Genomic DNA, 16,653 nt, shown 5'->3' on the forward strand with positions numbered 1-16,653 from the left:
AGTGGAGTAACATGTTCAGTTGTTTCCACTGATCCACATTTTGCACTGCTTCCATCTCGGTGTCTATCTATTAAATACAGGGCGTCAATTTAAGGCACAATGACCTATCCTTAGCCTACTTAATAGTACTTCTCTTCTGTTTTTATTTACATATTTAATAGGGGTAACATTATTATGAATCATATGCAAGAGTCTGTTTTTAACTACATATTTCCCATTTTTTTGCTATAATTGCAAAACCTGACATTTTATACTATTTTTGATTTCATTATAACACATTCCCACTTTCCTTTTCACAACATTTTTAGCTAATGCATTACCAACCTCATTTCCTTTCACCCCATCATTTGGTGGAACACAGACCAACTCTATAAACATTCCCAATGGACGTATACTATTATATACAGTAAATGCAAGACTTCCAGAAGCATAGTATGTCTGGACAAACATTCAACTGCTTTAATCAACATTAATGCTGACTGTGAATCTGAGCAGATAATTACCTGTGGTGGCTTTACTTCTTCTACCCATTCTAGTAATAAAAACACTGCCATCAGTTCTGCTGTGAAGCTTATTAAATCATTGGATAGTCTTTTTTCCCATTCCTTCTCTAAATTCCATTGCATAGAAAGCTGTTCTTGCATTCCCTAAAATATGATCTTTCGATCCATCTGAAAATATTTGAATATATAGTATATCATCCACTTGCTTTGTAAATAATTCTCCACTAAATATTTAATGTTAATATTCATTTCCCCTTCAATTCCAGTAGAGTATTATCTATAGCAGGTTTTCTTAGGAGCCAAGGAGGAACTGCTGGTTGTATAAAAGATATTACATTATCAAATTTTTCATGAATAACTTTACAGAATTACATTTCTCATTTATTGTATCCTGTAAATCATTTTTGAGAATTATATTCCAAAGTTTAATTCAAAATATTGTTGAAAACAAAAAATAACCACGGATGTGGCATTTTAACAGTTTCAGCCCTTAGGCTTTATAAAATATGGCAGCTACAGATAGAACACACGTTCTTAACATCAAGGCTCAGGTGACTGATTCTCGATCAAAGTAATTAATGTAAAATTGATTTCTGGGGATAATTTGTGGATGCCTGTAAGCATAATTTATGTACCAAACAAGGTGATGTTGAAATTTCTTCAGAGAATATTGACTATCATTAAAATGCACAGCACAAGGCTGAAGCAATGTGTAACACTTCTGCCTGATGGGTCAGTTTTCTTTGGATTGAAACTCATGTATGGTCACTATCTGTGTGGAGTTTGCACATCTTCTCTGTGTTCTTTGGATATTCTGTTTTTCTTTCTACATGGCACATACCCCAGGCCTGATGGTAAATTGATTATGTGCAAAACTGGACCCCATTAAGGTGTGCCATCCCATCCAGGATTTGTTCCTGCGTTTCACCCAGTGTTGTTATGGTGGGTTTTGGCACCCTTTGACCTTGAACTGGATAAACAGAATCACCAATGGATGGATTCTCACGCATATCCGTACATATTTTGTAGATTCAAGAAATTTTCGGCTTGTGTGTTAATTTACAAATATTGTTAGTAAAGTGTATCATATTCAGTTTGTTCTTGTCTATATCATTTAATTGAAACAGGCTACATTGTGATGAAAAGACACAGGAATGATCAACCTGATACAATAATATGCTGGTATTTTACCTCAGTGCTCTTGACTGCTTGCTGCTGGGAAACAATTCAGGGAGCCTCCTTTATCAAGACAGACTAAAGGCCATTTCATAATTTCAGGGTATGAAAATCTACCCTTGGCACAGTGACACTGCTTATAACAACCTAAATCACTCTGAAGGAACTTCTCCTAGTTCACTGGGCAGACCTCACCCTCCGAGCTCATTTTTACATTTGTTCACACCGCTGCAAAATTTCTCAGGCTGACATACAGACGGCTTAGCTCGGCTGGCTTCAAGCTTATGGAGAAGCACTTCACCACTATATAGGGCACATCGAACTTCTCGTTTTTATATCTCACGGAAACTGCCACTGGACGCATTTGTTATCTTGTATTTTATTATACTACGCTCAGACGCCGGCCCTTTTATAGCAAGTTGGGCCGCACAGACACACTACGTGACGTTTGTTAATAAAGTTCATTGAAAGACGCGCCGATACTCCGTCACACTTCCGTTTCCTGTTCCTGCATTTCGGTTCCGCCTGCAAAGGCTGCGCTTTATTTTTCTGATGCACGTGTCTCTTTTGCACAAGTCCAGTACTGTTAAATGCAAACGTTAAAGAAAGTCCTTGTATCGTGGTGATACGTGAGGAGGCAGACTGTGAATGCACTTTCTGACGATTGACTTTTAAGTGTAATTCACGAATTATTTTGTGTCGTATACCTACAGTGAGGTATAATTAGCGCTTTTATTTTCTTTAGGCACTGATACATTTCATTTTAAAGAACTGTGGAAAAGACGGAGTCCTGTAATTGTATATTTTAAAATATGGGAGCTTATTTGTCTCAGCCAAACACAATGAAGTCCAGTGCCGATGGGGGAAACGAACATCTGAGCTTCGGATATTCCGCTATGCAGGGCTGGCGGGTGTCAATGGAGGTGAGTCTGGAAAATTAGCTCTTTGTGTGGCCGAACCCCTCGGAACCGAATCCGCAACCACAGAATGTGCTTTAGGTTGATCGAGAACTTGTACAGGTCTGTATTTGACATTTGTTCTTTATGGGTGAATATAAGTTTTCTGTCAGTAAAAAATCGGCCAGCGACCCGGTATTGGGAAAACTGTCTGTCACAGAAAGGCGCTTTGAACTTCTAATGCCTCGTAACATGCGCTGTAAGAGCTTATTATGACATGAAAAATGTCCCTTTTATTTTACTTCAAAATACTCTTGTCGTAATTCTTTAGCTGTGTTTTGGACGATTATGGAAGAAGTGTTAGTTTTCACAGCGGTTATGTTAAAACTAAAATTTTTTTGGTTTAAGTGCTGTGTCTTTTAATAGGCCAGCCTCAAACTTTCAATCCCCTTAGCCTACGCAGGCGTTAACTGTAAAGCAAAAAAGTTTGTAAACAATAAATAGTTATTACCGAGACTGTAATAAATATCTGCTAAACTGAGTGAGATTAAAGAATGTAAAAAAAAAAAAAGTAAATAAATAAAACACTCTAAAACCTAGAAGAGTCAGCCATAGTGGGGAAGCTTCGCGTTCATCAGTCCTTAAAAGTTATTTCATTTCCTATCTGCATGTCGTTCTTACTTTATTGTTGAACCTTGTGGCATTCACAATGTAACCTGGTCATACATACAAGTCGAGATCTTTTATGGCACAGATTTTGTGTTTACTCAATACCTTAATTATAGGGTGTTTCAAAAGCTTGAAGGTACAGGTATGTAATGCTGTGCACAATTGGACGCAAACTGATACGACATATCCTTCTGTACATTTTTGATTATTTTTGTATACTCTTTATTTACAGGATGCCCACAATTGTATTCCCAAGTTAGATGAAGACACAGCCCTGTTTGCAGTTTATGATGGCCATGGAGGTATTTTTGTTTAGCTTTTATTGTACCTTCAGTCTTGGATTGATTTTTCTTGACGTTCGTTTGGTTTTACTGCCAGTCCCTATTGGAATAACCTGTCCTAGAAAATTAATGAAGAGTATTTTGATAACTTCTTCAAGCATGAAACAGTTTCAACTACAAACTCAATTTAAATGAAAATCTTGTTTCAGTGGACTTAGTCATTGGAGGAATTTATTCTTATTTGGTTATAAATGCATCCACAGAATGAAGAGTATCACCTTTATTTGCAAGAATTGGCCCCAAAAAGCCTACAGTTAACAATGGCTATGATTTAGCTTTTATGTGGTCTCCAGTATCTTCTCACCTTAAATGTTTAACTTCTGACTTCTGCTTATCTTTGAAATTAAAGTCTGTGCTGTATTTTAGACAGCTTCAATTTCTGCTTTTTACTGCGATTTACTAAAGCAAGTAGTACACCCTGCTCATATACCAGTTTTATGTCCTTTCCTCCTTGAACAACAGTAGCTGTAGCCAGCCAAACCAGAGAGTTTCTTTTGCTGAAGTAATTGTTTGGGATTTTCGTTGGAAGTGCTTGTCTTGCAATACTTCACTTCTTTTGAACACTGTTTTATATAATAGTGTAACTTTAGTTTAAAATGTTTTGTTGTTAATGTCAAGCCACTTTTGTAGTGATCAACACCTCTTTTAACAGATGAACATTCTTTGTTTATTTTGCACCAGTTAAACCCCTGATTCTCTAAAGAATCGCAAATCCAAGAATGACAATCACTTTGTATTCCCTCTTTGGAGGGATGAAAAATCATGGAGGGTGGGAGCGTCCTGGGAAAGTTTTCATTTAATTAAATAAATATATTTGTACTAAAGCTGTTTCATTTTGGAGCCATGACTCCTTTGGTTCTGGGTTTGACTCTGGGCCGCTGTGCGCGTGCGCTTTCGGCACGGCTTGCTTTTGGCATCCGTGCATATATACAACCTTCGTTTGGTAATGTAGATTCGTATGTACCCTTTCCACACAAAACAAATATGCCACTAATTTTATTCTGGCAAATCAGGTCACTGTAAATTATACATGGGATTTATAAGGAAAATGGTATATGTTTTCTAAACCCCAGCTCAATAGATCTACTTGGCCTGTAGTGACTGACAGATGGGTTAAGAAAAACCTCTCTATATGTATTTAGAAGGTGAGTTGATTGGTTATGAAATAGGCCTGGCATCACCCATCACAGATTGGCTCCTAACATTTGCAGAAGTTTCCTCAGTGCCAAACTGCATCTGTTACTTTTTGGTTTTAATCTTACATGCCTCACAAGAAAGCAGTTAGGAACTTGCATTCGCAGTAGGAGGCGAACAAGATTCCTGTGCTCTGTTTCTTTTAGCAGGAGTGCACGGTAGCTTAGGGAATGCAGCCTGATCAGTGTGTCACTTGCAAAGTTTGAATGTGAAGAGCTCAGATGTATTTGTAGCATCGTAATGTTGTGGTGCTTGCAATCTTTACATTGCTGTTTTAGGCAGCCCACTGTCCTTAAAATAATTGCTCAATGTGGCCACACAGTTTGGAATTCTTTTGTGATTTTGGCAGTTTTGTACCTCCTAAAGGGTCCTTGAAGGTACTTATTTGGGTGATGAAGTATTATCTGGGCGGCATGGCGGCAGTGGGTAGCGCTGCTGCCTCGCAGTTGGGAGACTTGGGGACCTGGGTTCGCTTCCCGGGTCCTCCCTGCATGGAGTTTGCATGTTCTCCCCGTGTCTGCGTGGGTTTCCTCCGGGTGCTCCGGTTTCCTCCCACAGTCCATAGACATGCAGGTTAGGTGGATTGGCGATTCTAAATTGGCCCTAGTGTGTGCTTGGTGTGTGGGTGTGTTTGTGTGTGTCCTGCGGTGGGTTGGCACCCTGCCCAGGATTGGTTCCTGCCTTGTGCCCTGTGTTGGCTGGGATTGGCTCCAGCAGACCCCCGTGACCCTGTGTTCGGATTCAGCGGGTTGGAAAATGGATGGATGGAAGTATTATCTTATACTGTGGGTGATTCATCCCCAAGCTAATGCATCTTGTCAGCAGTGTTGCAGTATTTTTCATTCACCATCTGTTTTCACAACCTGCTTATCCTGGGCAGGGATGCGGGGTAACTGAAGCCTGTCCTTGTGGTGTTGTATTTTGCATAACATGTACAATAAGATTTGGGCACCGGGCAAGGAAAGTGGCAGCATTGTGGTGTTTATCTAGTTTTGTGAGGAGTGCTTAAACTGAGACAACATGAATGGAGCTTGGAGCTTCAAGGGGACTGCAAAGTTTAACACTGTGATTGTAGATTTAAAAGGCCCCCCACCGCCCAATACCCTATACAAATTAACATGCTCCAAAGGGGGCACCCCCCCCCCCCCATCTCATCGTGTAAAAGTAATAATAAATTAGAAGGTAGAAGGAACTAGACACTGACTAAATAGTGTACTGCCAGTAATTTGGTTACACTTCAAGCACTGCTTGTGTATAAATTAGAATGGATTTGCATTGTGCACACAAGATAATACATTGAAATAAATTGATTAAGGAATTGCTTTGATATATATTGTACAGTTTATTTTAAATGCCACTGATATTGTCCTCCTGTGTACACCTTGTACTTTGCAAGCATGCAATACCAATCAACATTCAGTGTTTTCCATTTTTTGGGCCATGTCATTTGCACACATGATAAGAAAAGGCAAAATATGTGCCAGAGCCAAGCCACAATGAAACAAAACAAACTAATTTTTTTTTTCTAATAACACATTCTAAGTCACTTGTTTTGTTCAGAAGATGGTAGAAAGAGAACAGCTTAGGACTCGGTGTTTAAGTGAGTAAAAGTAACTTCTAGTTTATTCATTTATTATTCATGTCCATTTTATGATAAAGCAGATCTACTTTTAAAATTTTTGATTTGTAGGCATTTAAAATGACCTTGGAGTAAATCACCCTTGAGTCATCATCTTAACTTTACCAAATACCACTACGTGTGCTGAGTTGCAGCAGTCTGAGAGATCGCAAAACTAACTCCTTCATCCCGAGCTAAAACACCTGCATGCCATTCTCCCAGTGCCCTTTGTAGACACACTCCATGGTACATATGTAACGCAGCTCATTATCCACAATCCATAATCATCTCGCCAAACCCCAAGGTGATGATATCATAAATGTTTTGAAATGATGGCGTGAACTTTTAAGATGTTGTACAGCCTACTGCGAAAGGTTTATACACACTTCTACCAGATTGTGACCTAACCTTTCCATGTGCCCTTGATAGTGCCCTTATACTTAAAACCCAAGTAATATTCTACATTTTTTTTAGTAAGTATTACATGCATTCTTAGCAACAACTCTATTTTTTATTTGTTTATTACAAGGTGAAGAAGTTGCATTATACTGTTCTAAATATTTTCCTGAAGTCTTAAAGGAGCAGAAGTCTTACAAGGAAGGAAAGCTTCAGAAGGTAAATTTATCATATAATTTTATGAATATTTTTGATTTCTCTAAAAATAAAATAGTTTAATATCTATACTTTTTTTACAATAACATTCAGTTATATTGTTTAAAGAATTTTTGAAAATGTGCTAATATTGAAGAGTGCTGTGGGTTAGGACAGGTGGTGCTGGGGATGTGCTTAACTTAGAAGTCAGTGTATTAGGGTCTAGAGCTCCCAGAAAGCACATTACACATTTACTGAATTGTTACAACTCAAGAAAATTAAACCTTTGAGATATGAGAGATCATCTAGACTATTGTCCTCTTCTGGTTAGCGTATTGCTATGCTTCTCCGTTTTTCACTCACTTACAAAACTTGTTAATGTTACTACCTCAGCTACTTGCACTGTTCAAGACTGTCAAGATTTTTAGTTGAAGTGTTTCTTGTGTTTAGCTCTGCATGCTTTGATTTTAGACTTCAGATAGATAATTCAGTTTATTCTTATTAAGCGCTAATCCACTTGTGTACATTAATTACAAATATAATAGGCAAATACAAAAATATAAGCACAAAACATAATGCTGTAACTTAATTAAAGGTGCCTCTTGCAATGTGTACACAAATAGCATTTTAAATCAATTATTAAAAGTACCTGATTGACACACTGACTGATGGCCAGAAAAATTCTTGGCTATTTGCAGACAGCCTAAGGAAAAACAGTTTTTGATAATGGGTTGATTTCATGACCTTGTAGTCCTCAAAAATTCTACCTCACTGAAAAATTGTTTTTATCTATAAAATTAGAGAAAACTGATGTTTTGCATGTGAACTGAAATCTTATTACCAGTCTTTGGTGTCTAAAAAAGAAAAAAGGTTTTGAAATCAAGAAACTCCAGCAAATCTAGTAGTGAGCTGCATGCAGGCTCTTGTGTTATGTTTGTCTCTTCTGTGTCTTGTCTTTTATGTCAATATATAATCATTTATCTTCTTACTATAAATCTTATGTTCATCATTAAATTGTAATGTTCAGTTTCTTAAAATGAATGTGCTTGAGTCACCATGATGCATGTGTAACAGCCAGGAACCCCTGCCTGCAGAGAAAGGTAAAATAAAGTGGGGGCATTCCTGTAAAGTCAGATTCATTTTTAGCATTGTCAGAAGCAAGGCTGATGAATGGTTGATTGATTGCAGTCAAACTGCCTGTTCCTGTCCCTTTTGAATTTTATTGTTGTGAGTGAAGCAGCAGAGTTCTGTGAGAGCAGTTAGCAGTTGCTGGGATTCCTGCAAGGAGTCCAGCTGAGAGAGTACAAGAGCCTGAATAACAAGTATTGTGTTACATTAAAGAACCATCAGGCCTTGTATGTTTTATGAAGAGCCAACCAGTAGGCCTTTAAACAAAAAAAAAAATGTACTGGCTGACAGAACGGGGCTCCTGACAGTAGCATGTTGTGAAGGAGGAATCTTAGAGAAAGGACTTTGGATGAAAGACTAGAAAAAAAAAATGACAAGATGCCAAACCTGGAGATGTGATGCTTAAGCCGATGTTCATTTATCCACATTGACATGGCAGGGAGAGGTGGGAGTTGTGGACTTGAGGTTTGAGAGAGTAAAATGGAAGGAGAATCACTGGCACAGAGTGGGAAGGGCAGGGCATATTATAAGGTTGTCTAGCGAATGAAAGTAGAGAAAGAAGGCAGTCTGCACCAGTCATTGTTGAGAGACTGCAACTCGTGACTAAAGGTTAAGATGGACATGTGAAAAAGATGAACCTGGAATCTTCACCTCTTCAGGACCTATGGAGAAAGAGGAGATAAGCAGGTAGTGGTTAGCTTTGTTAAAAGCTAAAGAATGACTGACAGTCATAAAGACTGACCAGAGAGAATTAGCATTAGGTGAGCATAGAGATGAGAGAAACTTGATGTTTTAGATTAATATTGGAGTCAAAAAAACAACGTGCTCTTTATTTCACTTCATTTATTTTCTAAAATTTTCCTTTTTCAAAATAATTTTTTTTTATAAGTAAAATTATTCATTTTCTTCTTCTTTCTGTGTACATAGTGCAATAATGAAATGATGTATAATATCAGATTTACTTTTCTAACCAAATAAATGTTGGCTTATGTTAAACTTGTGGCAGTTGATGTCGGCCCTCGTAAATGACTACTGTAACGTAGGCTTCAAGGTTTCTCCAAGTGCCTCATTTATGCTATGGTAATACCAAAGATAGTAACTGTCAGCATGTTTTGGAAATTTATTCAAGTGTAAATTAAAAGTATGTGAAACTATGTTTCAACTTGTTCCTACCATTAATTCATAGTATTTCCTAAAACTTTGTCAGCTGGCTAATATATTTTTACATGTATCATGGTGTTCAAATATGCACATATGTTTTGATGTTACCTGAATTTTTGGTTACATGGATTATGGACAATTTATTTTTTCATTAAAGGGACTTGAAGAGGCTTTTTTGGCAATTGATGCCCGAATGACACAAGAAGATGTAATAAAAGAACTGTCAGAGATTGCAGGGCGCCCACGTAATGATGAGGAAGAAAAGGGTAAAGTAGCTGAAGAAGATGATGGTAATTTGGTTTGTGTTAACTGGGAAGCAAGGCTAAGGTGGACGTGATAGTAACATTAATATTTTTGTTTTATACAGTGCAAAGGTAATAAACAAACTTTTTCGTTTTAGGATTTCATAAGTGACAACTTTAAATGCATCTCATAGAGTCAAGAAGCTGTCAGAAACCAGGTGTTCAAAACATAGCTACCTTAGTAGTTCAGACTAACCAAGTAACTAATTCAGCTGCAAACCTTAATGGCTGGGGGACAGAAGGCTGTAAGATGAATTGAAGTATTGTACTGAACTGGTGTCTTTCCTGGTTATTGACCAGTTCAGGGAAAATTGGCCTTTCAGAAATAAAAAATTCCTGTGCTTGCTGCATATTTAGCTTTATGCAGGCCTTTGCATTACCATCCATTACATACGCACACATCTTTTCTTAGTCATGTTTAAATCGCCCTCAGGAGGGATGATTGTTGAATTAGCTTAACCTGTTTTTAAACACCCAGTGCCTGTTACTTAAAATAAGTACATTTTTCCAACTAACTTGTTTAGAGGAAAACATTTTCGATAAAATATTTGTGTGTGTTGGACCATTTCCACATTTGTGTATTATTAGGAATTCGGAATTAATGTCTGGGGTCTACACAAAGTTCCTGATTTGGCAAGTTAAGTTGCTTGAAGCCATATTTTGTTAGCTTTATGGAAATAAGGTAGAAAGCATCAGAAATATTTATTAGCAGCATAAAAGTACTTTAGTTTGGAATCTTATGATAAATTTGCATATTTTTGGCACCTTATCAATATCTGTAAATCTTCTTTTTGTTTAGTTGATAATGAGGAGACAGCCCTTCTTCATGAAGAAGCAACAATGACAATTGAAGAACTTCTAGTTCGTTATGGCCAAAACCTGAACACCGTGAATACAGTTAGCAAAGCATCTTCTGTAAATAAATGTGTGGACAAAGAAGATATGGAAAATCGTGAACTGCAAAAAAATGCCAATGGACAAAACAGCTCTGAAGAGCTTTTAAATGATCAGTCTGCCAGTCATGACAGTTCTAAAGATGATGTTGAACAGATATCATCAAGCTCTACAAGCCTTGAAAGTGAAGGTGCTAAAAGGGGGACCAGTCTGTCATCTGAGAAACATGAGAAAAGTGAAGAGGAGGTGTCCTCTTCTACAGGTGATTCTAGACCTTCGTGTTCTTCAAATACAGGCAGACTTCAGTGGGGAACTAAATCAAAGTTCTTTGAGGACAGTGAAGATGAATCAGAAGGGGCTGAAGATCAAGAAGAGGAATGTAGTGAGGAGGAGGAGGAGGAGGAGGATGACGACGACGATGATGAAGAGGAGGTGTGTATTTTTTAACTTGGATTTTAATCATAGCTCAGTCACAGTTCCTGCTGTGCTTATACATTCTTCCTGTGTCTGTGTGGGATTTTTGAGGGTGTCTTGGTTCTTAAAATATGCTTGTTAGGTTAATTGGTAGCTCTAAATTGGTGTGCTTTTGTACCCTGTGGTGGACTGGTGGCCTATTCATAGGCAGTATCTCTGTAGCATTGTATATAAAATAATGGATTCAGAAGAGGGATAAATGGTTTTATATAACTTGAGTGTATTACAGAGTAATTTGAAATATAAACCAAATTCACAAAATGAGCAGCATTTATTGACTTGAATGTGGCCTATTGCAAAGCATAGTTGTGCATTAAAGTCGACTTAAACACTAAGTAAACTAATAACTTTGATATCCTGTGTTGCAAGTCGAAGACCTGCGTATAATAACTTGGGTAAATAGTGGAAATGTTAGTTATGAACAAAACAAAAAGTTAAAAAATGTTTAGAATATATAAATGTGATGTCATAAAAAGTTTAGGATACATAGCAACTGTTTACGAAGCTCAAAGCGACTAATGAAAATAATTAATTGAATCATTGCAGCGCCAACAAAGTTATGAAATTTATGGGTTTGTGCTGTTTACTTCTTAAAATATTTATATAGGACCAGCCTTTGTGTGATAATAAAATACTATTTTCTTGAAAAACAATTCTATAAAACAATGTTTTTAAATGCCCAGCAGCATATTGTTCGGCCAGTAGAACATTGTAGATTCCTTTTGAATGCATTAGTAATCTAATTATTAACTCTTTGAGGGCTGAATATTTTTTCCAGTTTTCTGAAAAGCACACAAAGCAATGGTTTCACGCATAAATCAATATAAAATGTGTCAGCACCCGTTTGGCGATTCTGGCAGTAGTGGCTCAAGGACCAGCAGGAATACGCAATGGGCTGGCAGTTTTCGCCCAGCAGTAGCAGTGTGCATTGTGATGGTCTGGTTTGTACCTCTTGTCATCGGTTAGAGGCAAGTGAGGTGCGTAGGTGCATTAGCTACACAGATATGTTCAGCACCACGATCAGCTGATGCTGACATTTTCAATCTGCAGATCATTTACTCCAAATCCGACAAGTCAGTCTGACTTCGCAATATGAAACACAAAACGTCGTCCAGAGTATTTTGCTTTGCGCATTCGCTTTGGGCTTTTGTCAGATGTCGATGCCATTTGAGGGGTTTTCTCTTCGCTACTCATGCACGTGCAGGAAATCTGAGTCAGATCAACGAAGCTAACTTTAAAGAGATTCAAACTAAAACATAATGGCGAGTTTTGTCATAGTTTACAGCTGATTCCCGTCTTCTACCCCTGAATTTTGACAAAGTCGACATCCGCCCTGAAAGAGTTAAATGTCTTTCCATACTTTGATCCCAATAAAGTCATGCTTCATAATGAACAGAATTATTAATGAAAAGAGAGGACACTAAGATAAGTAGCACTCAAGCAAGTGGAAAGTATTAAAAAGATCGTCCGAATGGGTCAAACCAAACAACTTGCTTCCACAAACTACTGTCATTTGTAAAAAGGTGAGGGTGAGTTAAACTGTACATATAGCACTACTTCAAATTATTTTGCACCATTAAACACTTCACCTACCCAGAGATGTTCCCTGTCTCTGTTACCTTGTCAACAAGCATATTCTCTTTGAGGGGTATAGTTCCTTTTGAGACACCATATATTGAAGAAAGTTCAAGTACAGATATGCACAAGGTGAAATATGTAGCCTTGCTAGAGCTTTATATCAGGAAGACCATATTTTTACATAAATGCAGGTTGTTTTCTGAAAAATGTGTATTATCAATTTACCGTTTCAGTTTGCCATTTAATCAATAAAACCTTTAACAGTCTTAAATTACATCAGAAAAATTATCAGAATTTCAAAAGAAAATATTGAGCTATGTTGTGAAGGAGGTAAGTATTCAGTCATTATTTGTCATAGAACCTGGACTCCTTGTGATTATATTCTTTAGGAATGCACAGATATTATGTTATAGAAAACATGAAACTTAACAAAAGATAATTTAAGCCTGCATTTGATTTTGCTTGTCAATATTCTTTTACTGAGGTGAATGAGATCATTTGGAAAGTTGTTGTTGTTCTTTGGATGCCAGTCACACCAGCAGTCTTTTCTTGCAAGTTTAAAAAGGTGTAATCCCCAGTGATATTCGCATGTGCAGTAAGCTCCTAGCCAAACTTTAAATACTGGGGTGAGTGGACTTGAGGAGTCGTGGGGTCCTGCTGCCGCATTAACTCCAGTGTCATTATGGTGGTTTGATTGCCATGTCCAGGCATGAGTGCTTCTGGAATAGACACCAAGGAAAGAGCAACTTCAGAAAATGAATGGATATTTGCATGTTGGTTAAATGTCTTCACTTATTCATTAAGAGCAAGAAGGATCTACAGTATTTTCAACCTGCTTTTTTAACTACACCAAATGCCACATTCTGATTTGTGAGTGTTGTATTTTCCAGTTGCTATAGAACAGAGGTTGGCAAAGTATGACTCAACGTGTGTACCAGTTATTGTCTAGTAGTCATTTGTGCCATAAAGGAAACATTAGTGGTACTCATATGCCATTGTTGGACTATTTTCTGTGCAAAAATTCCTAATTGTTTACATTTTTTAAGTGTTGGAGTAAATGTTCAATTTTCCTGAAATAAACCTTTTTAAGTGCTAATCCCAAACACTCAATATTAAACATGTCAAAGGAACATGAGCTAAATTAAAACACAAAAAACTGAGTATTGTGTCATATTGAAGCTCAGCAAATCAGAATGGTGTTTTACATACAGTGGCAATATAAAGTATTTTAGCCCTTGCATGTGTATATATACATATGTCTTAAAATAGGGTCACATCTTCATCAAAGTTATACTAATGAACAAACACAATGTGTTTTAAATAATGTGCAAATCATTGTGCTGTTCTTCCATACATTGAACATGGAAAACGTATTTGAACCCATAGACTGATGACTTCAACAAAAGCTAATTGGAGTGAGTGAAGACATGACAAATCTGGAGTCCAGCCAATGAAATGGGATTAGAGGTGTGATTTAGTGATCCTTTGACCAATAGAAAGGACTCAAACATTTTGAGTTTGCTACTCACAAGAAGCATCTGCCGACGTGATGCATGCCTAGAAAAGAGATTTCAAAAGATCTACGATCAAATATTGTTGATTTGCGTAGAGCTGGAAAGGGTTACAAAGTCATTTTCAAGAGTTTAGATATTAACAGTCTAAAGTTAGACAAGCTGTGTTTAAATATAGATGATTTAGTACTGTTGCTGCTCTCTGTAGATGTGGGGACCTAGTCGAGATGACTGGAGAGGCACGACACAGAATGCTCAGTGAGTTAAAAAAAAAATAAAAGAATCCGAGAGTAATGGCTGAAGGCTTAATGGAATCAATGGAATAGGTGAACATTTTATGTTCATAAGTCTATCATACACAATACATTGAACATGTATGGTATCCATGGCAGGAAACCGAGGAGAAACTTACTGCTCTTCCCAAAAATTATCACTGCCCACCTAAAGCTTGCCAATGACCACTTTGGCACTTTACACCATACTGTTGCTTATTGTTCCTGGACAATTTCTCCTTATTTTCATCAGTCCACAAAACACTTCTTATGGCATTGTAAACATGAAAACACCCTGACAGTGAAGTACAGTGCAAGGGGCAGTGTGGTTTGAGGCTGCTTTGCTGTCTCTGGACCTGGACAGCTTGCCATCATTAAGGGAAAAATGAATTCCCAAGTTTACCAGGGTATCCTACAGGAGAATTTCGGGGTAACTGCCTGTCAGCTGAATCTCAGTTGAAGGTGGGTGATGCCCTAGAACAATAACCCTAAACATAGAAATAAATTTGCTAAAGAATGGCTTCAAAAAATAAAATCCACCTTTTGGGATGGCCCAGTCAGAGCACAGACCTTAACCCCTTAGAGATGATGTGGAATGACCTCAAGAGAGCTGTTCTCACCAGATATCCTAGGAATATGGCTCAGCTGAAACAATTCTGTGGGGGAAGGATTGTCCAGACTTCCTCCAGAATGTCGATCTGCAGCTTCTGGAAGCACATGCAAGAGGTTCTTAAAGCCAAAGGAGACTTGACCAGTTAATAAGTTCAAGGGTTTGCCTATTCCATAGTAGACTGCGAATGCTGGATGGATTTGTACAATAAAAACATGCAAGATTACAATTGTTTGTGTGTTATTAGCATAAGCATATTGTGTTTTGTGTGTATTTGTGTACATGCTTGAAGATCAGATCACACTTTTTGACCAGTTAATCCAGAAAACGAGGTAATTTTAAAAGGTTCACGTGCTTTTTCTTGCTACTGGAAGTTAGTACATACCTAATCACATGCTATATAACTTTACAGATGGTAATTCTTGAACCCCCTGTTCAGGTTTGACGGGTGTGCCAAAAACTCTGGTCGCAACCCGATTTGGCTGTGACCTGAACTAATTTCCTCCCCATAGGATTTTATGTACAGTAATCCCTCCTCCATCGCGGGGGTTGCATTCCAGAGCCACCCGCGAAATAAGAAAATCCGCGAAGTAGAAACCATATGTTTATATGGTTATTTTTATATTGTCAATCTTGGGTCACAGATTTGCGCAGAAACACAGGAGGTTGTAGAGAGACAGGAACGTTATTCAAACACTGCAAACAAACATTTGTCTCTTTTTCAAAAGTTTAAACTGTGCTCCATGACAAGACAGAGATGACAGTTCTGTCTCACAATTAAAAGAATGCAAACATATCTTCCTCTTCAAAGGAGTGCGCCTCAGGAGCACAGACTGTCAGAAAGACAGAGGAAAGCAAACAAATCAATAGGGCTGTTTGGCTTTTAAGTATGCGAAGCACCGCCGGTACAAAGCTGTTGAAGGCGGCAGCTCACACCCCCTCCGTCAGGAGCAGGGATAGAGAGAGAGAGACAGACAGACAGAGAAAAACAAACAGTAAAAAATCAATACGTGCCCTTCGAGTTTTTAAGTATGCGAAACACCATGCAGCATGTCGCTTCAAGAAGCAGCTGCACAGAAGATAGCAACGTGAAGATAATCTTTCAGCATTTTTAGATGAGCGTCCGTATCGTCTAGGTGTGCGAACAGCCCCCCTGCTCACACCCCCTACGTAAGGATCAGAGAAAGTCAGCGCGAGAGAGAGAGAAAGAAAAGTAAGTTGGGTAGCTTCTCAGCCATCTGCCAATAGCGTCCCTTGTATGAAATCAACTGGGCAAACCAACTGAGGAAGCATGTACCAGAAATTAAAAGACCCATTGTCCTCAGAAATCCGCGAACCAGCAAAAAATCCGTGATATATATTTAAATATGCTTACATATAAAATCCGCGATAGAGTGAAGCCGCGAAAGGCGAAGCGCGATATAGCGAGGGATCACTGTAAATACAATTAATCCGTTCCAGACCGTACAAACTATGTAAATATATATATATATTTTTAAAGATTTTAAGCACAAAAATAGTTAATTATACCAAAGAATGCACAGTGTAATAGTAAACTAAATGTAAAAACATTGAATAACACTGAGAAAACCTTGAACAGAGAAAACTAACATTACAAGAGTTCACGCTACAGCCTTATGAACCGCTCGCTGTAAACACCTTTTTTTAATGAGTTTTAAGCACAGGGAAAAAAATGAAAATTTGAAAAATCATTAATTTATACATAAACATCCAT

At 37.8% G+C, this 16,653-nt stretch overlaps 1 protein-coding gene across 1 annotated transcript in view; it reads left to right on the plus strand.

Moving 5' to 3' along the window:
• The first annotated feature begins 2,176 nt into the window (after nt 1-2,176).
• Nucleotides 2,177-16,653, plus strand: part of ppm1g (protein phosphatase, Mg2+/Mn2+ dependent, 1G) — a 35,261-nt gene continuing 20,784 nt past the window's right edge. Inside the window, exons 1-5 of the mRNA XM_028820316.2 lie at nt 2,177-2,602; nt 3,477-3,546; nt 6,927-7,012; nt 9,435-9,567; nt 10,379-10,905. Coding sequence (XP_028676149.1) covers nt 2,492-2,602; nt 3,477-3,546; nt 6,927-7,012; nt 9,435-9,567; nt 10,379-10,905 — 927 coding nt within the window. The 5' untranslated portion in view covers nt 2,177-2,491. The remainder of the gene's footprint in view (nt 2,603-3,476; nt 3,547-6,926; nt 7,013-9,434; nt 9,568-10,378; nt 10,906-16,653) is intronic.

This window comes from Erpetoichthys calabaricus, chromosome 15, assembly GCF_900747795.2.
Source record: "Erpetoichthys calabaricus chromosome 15, fErpCal1.3, whole genome shotgun sequence".
NCBI lineage: Eukaryota > Metazoa > Chordata > Cladistia > Polypteriformes > Polypteridae > Erpetoichthys > Erpetoichthys calabaricus.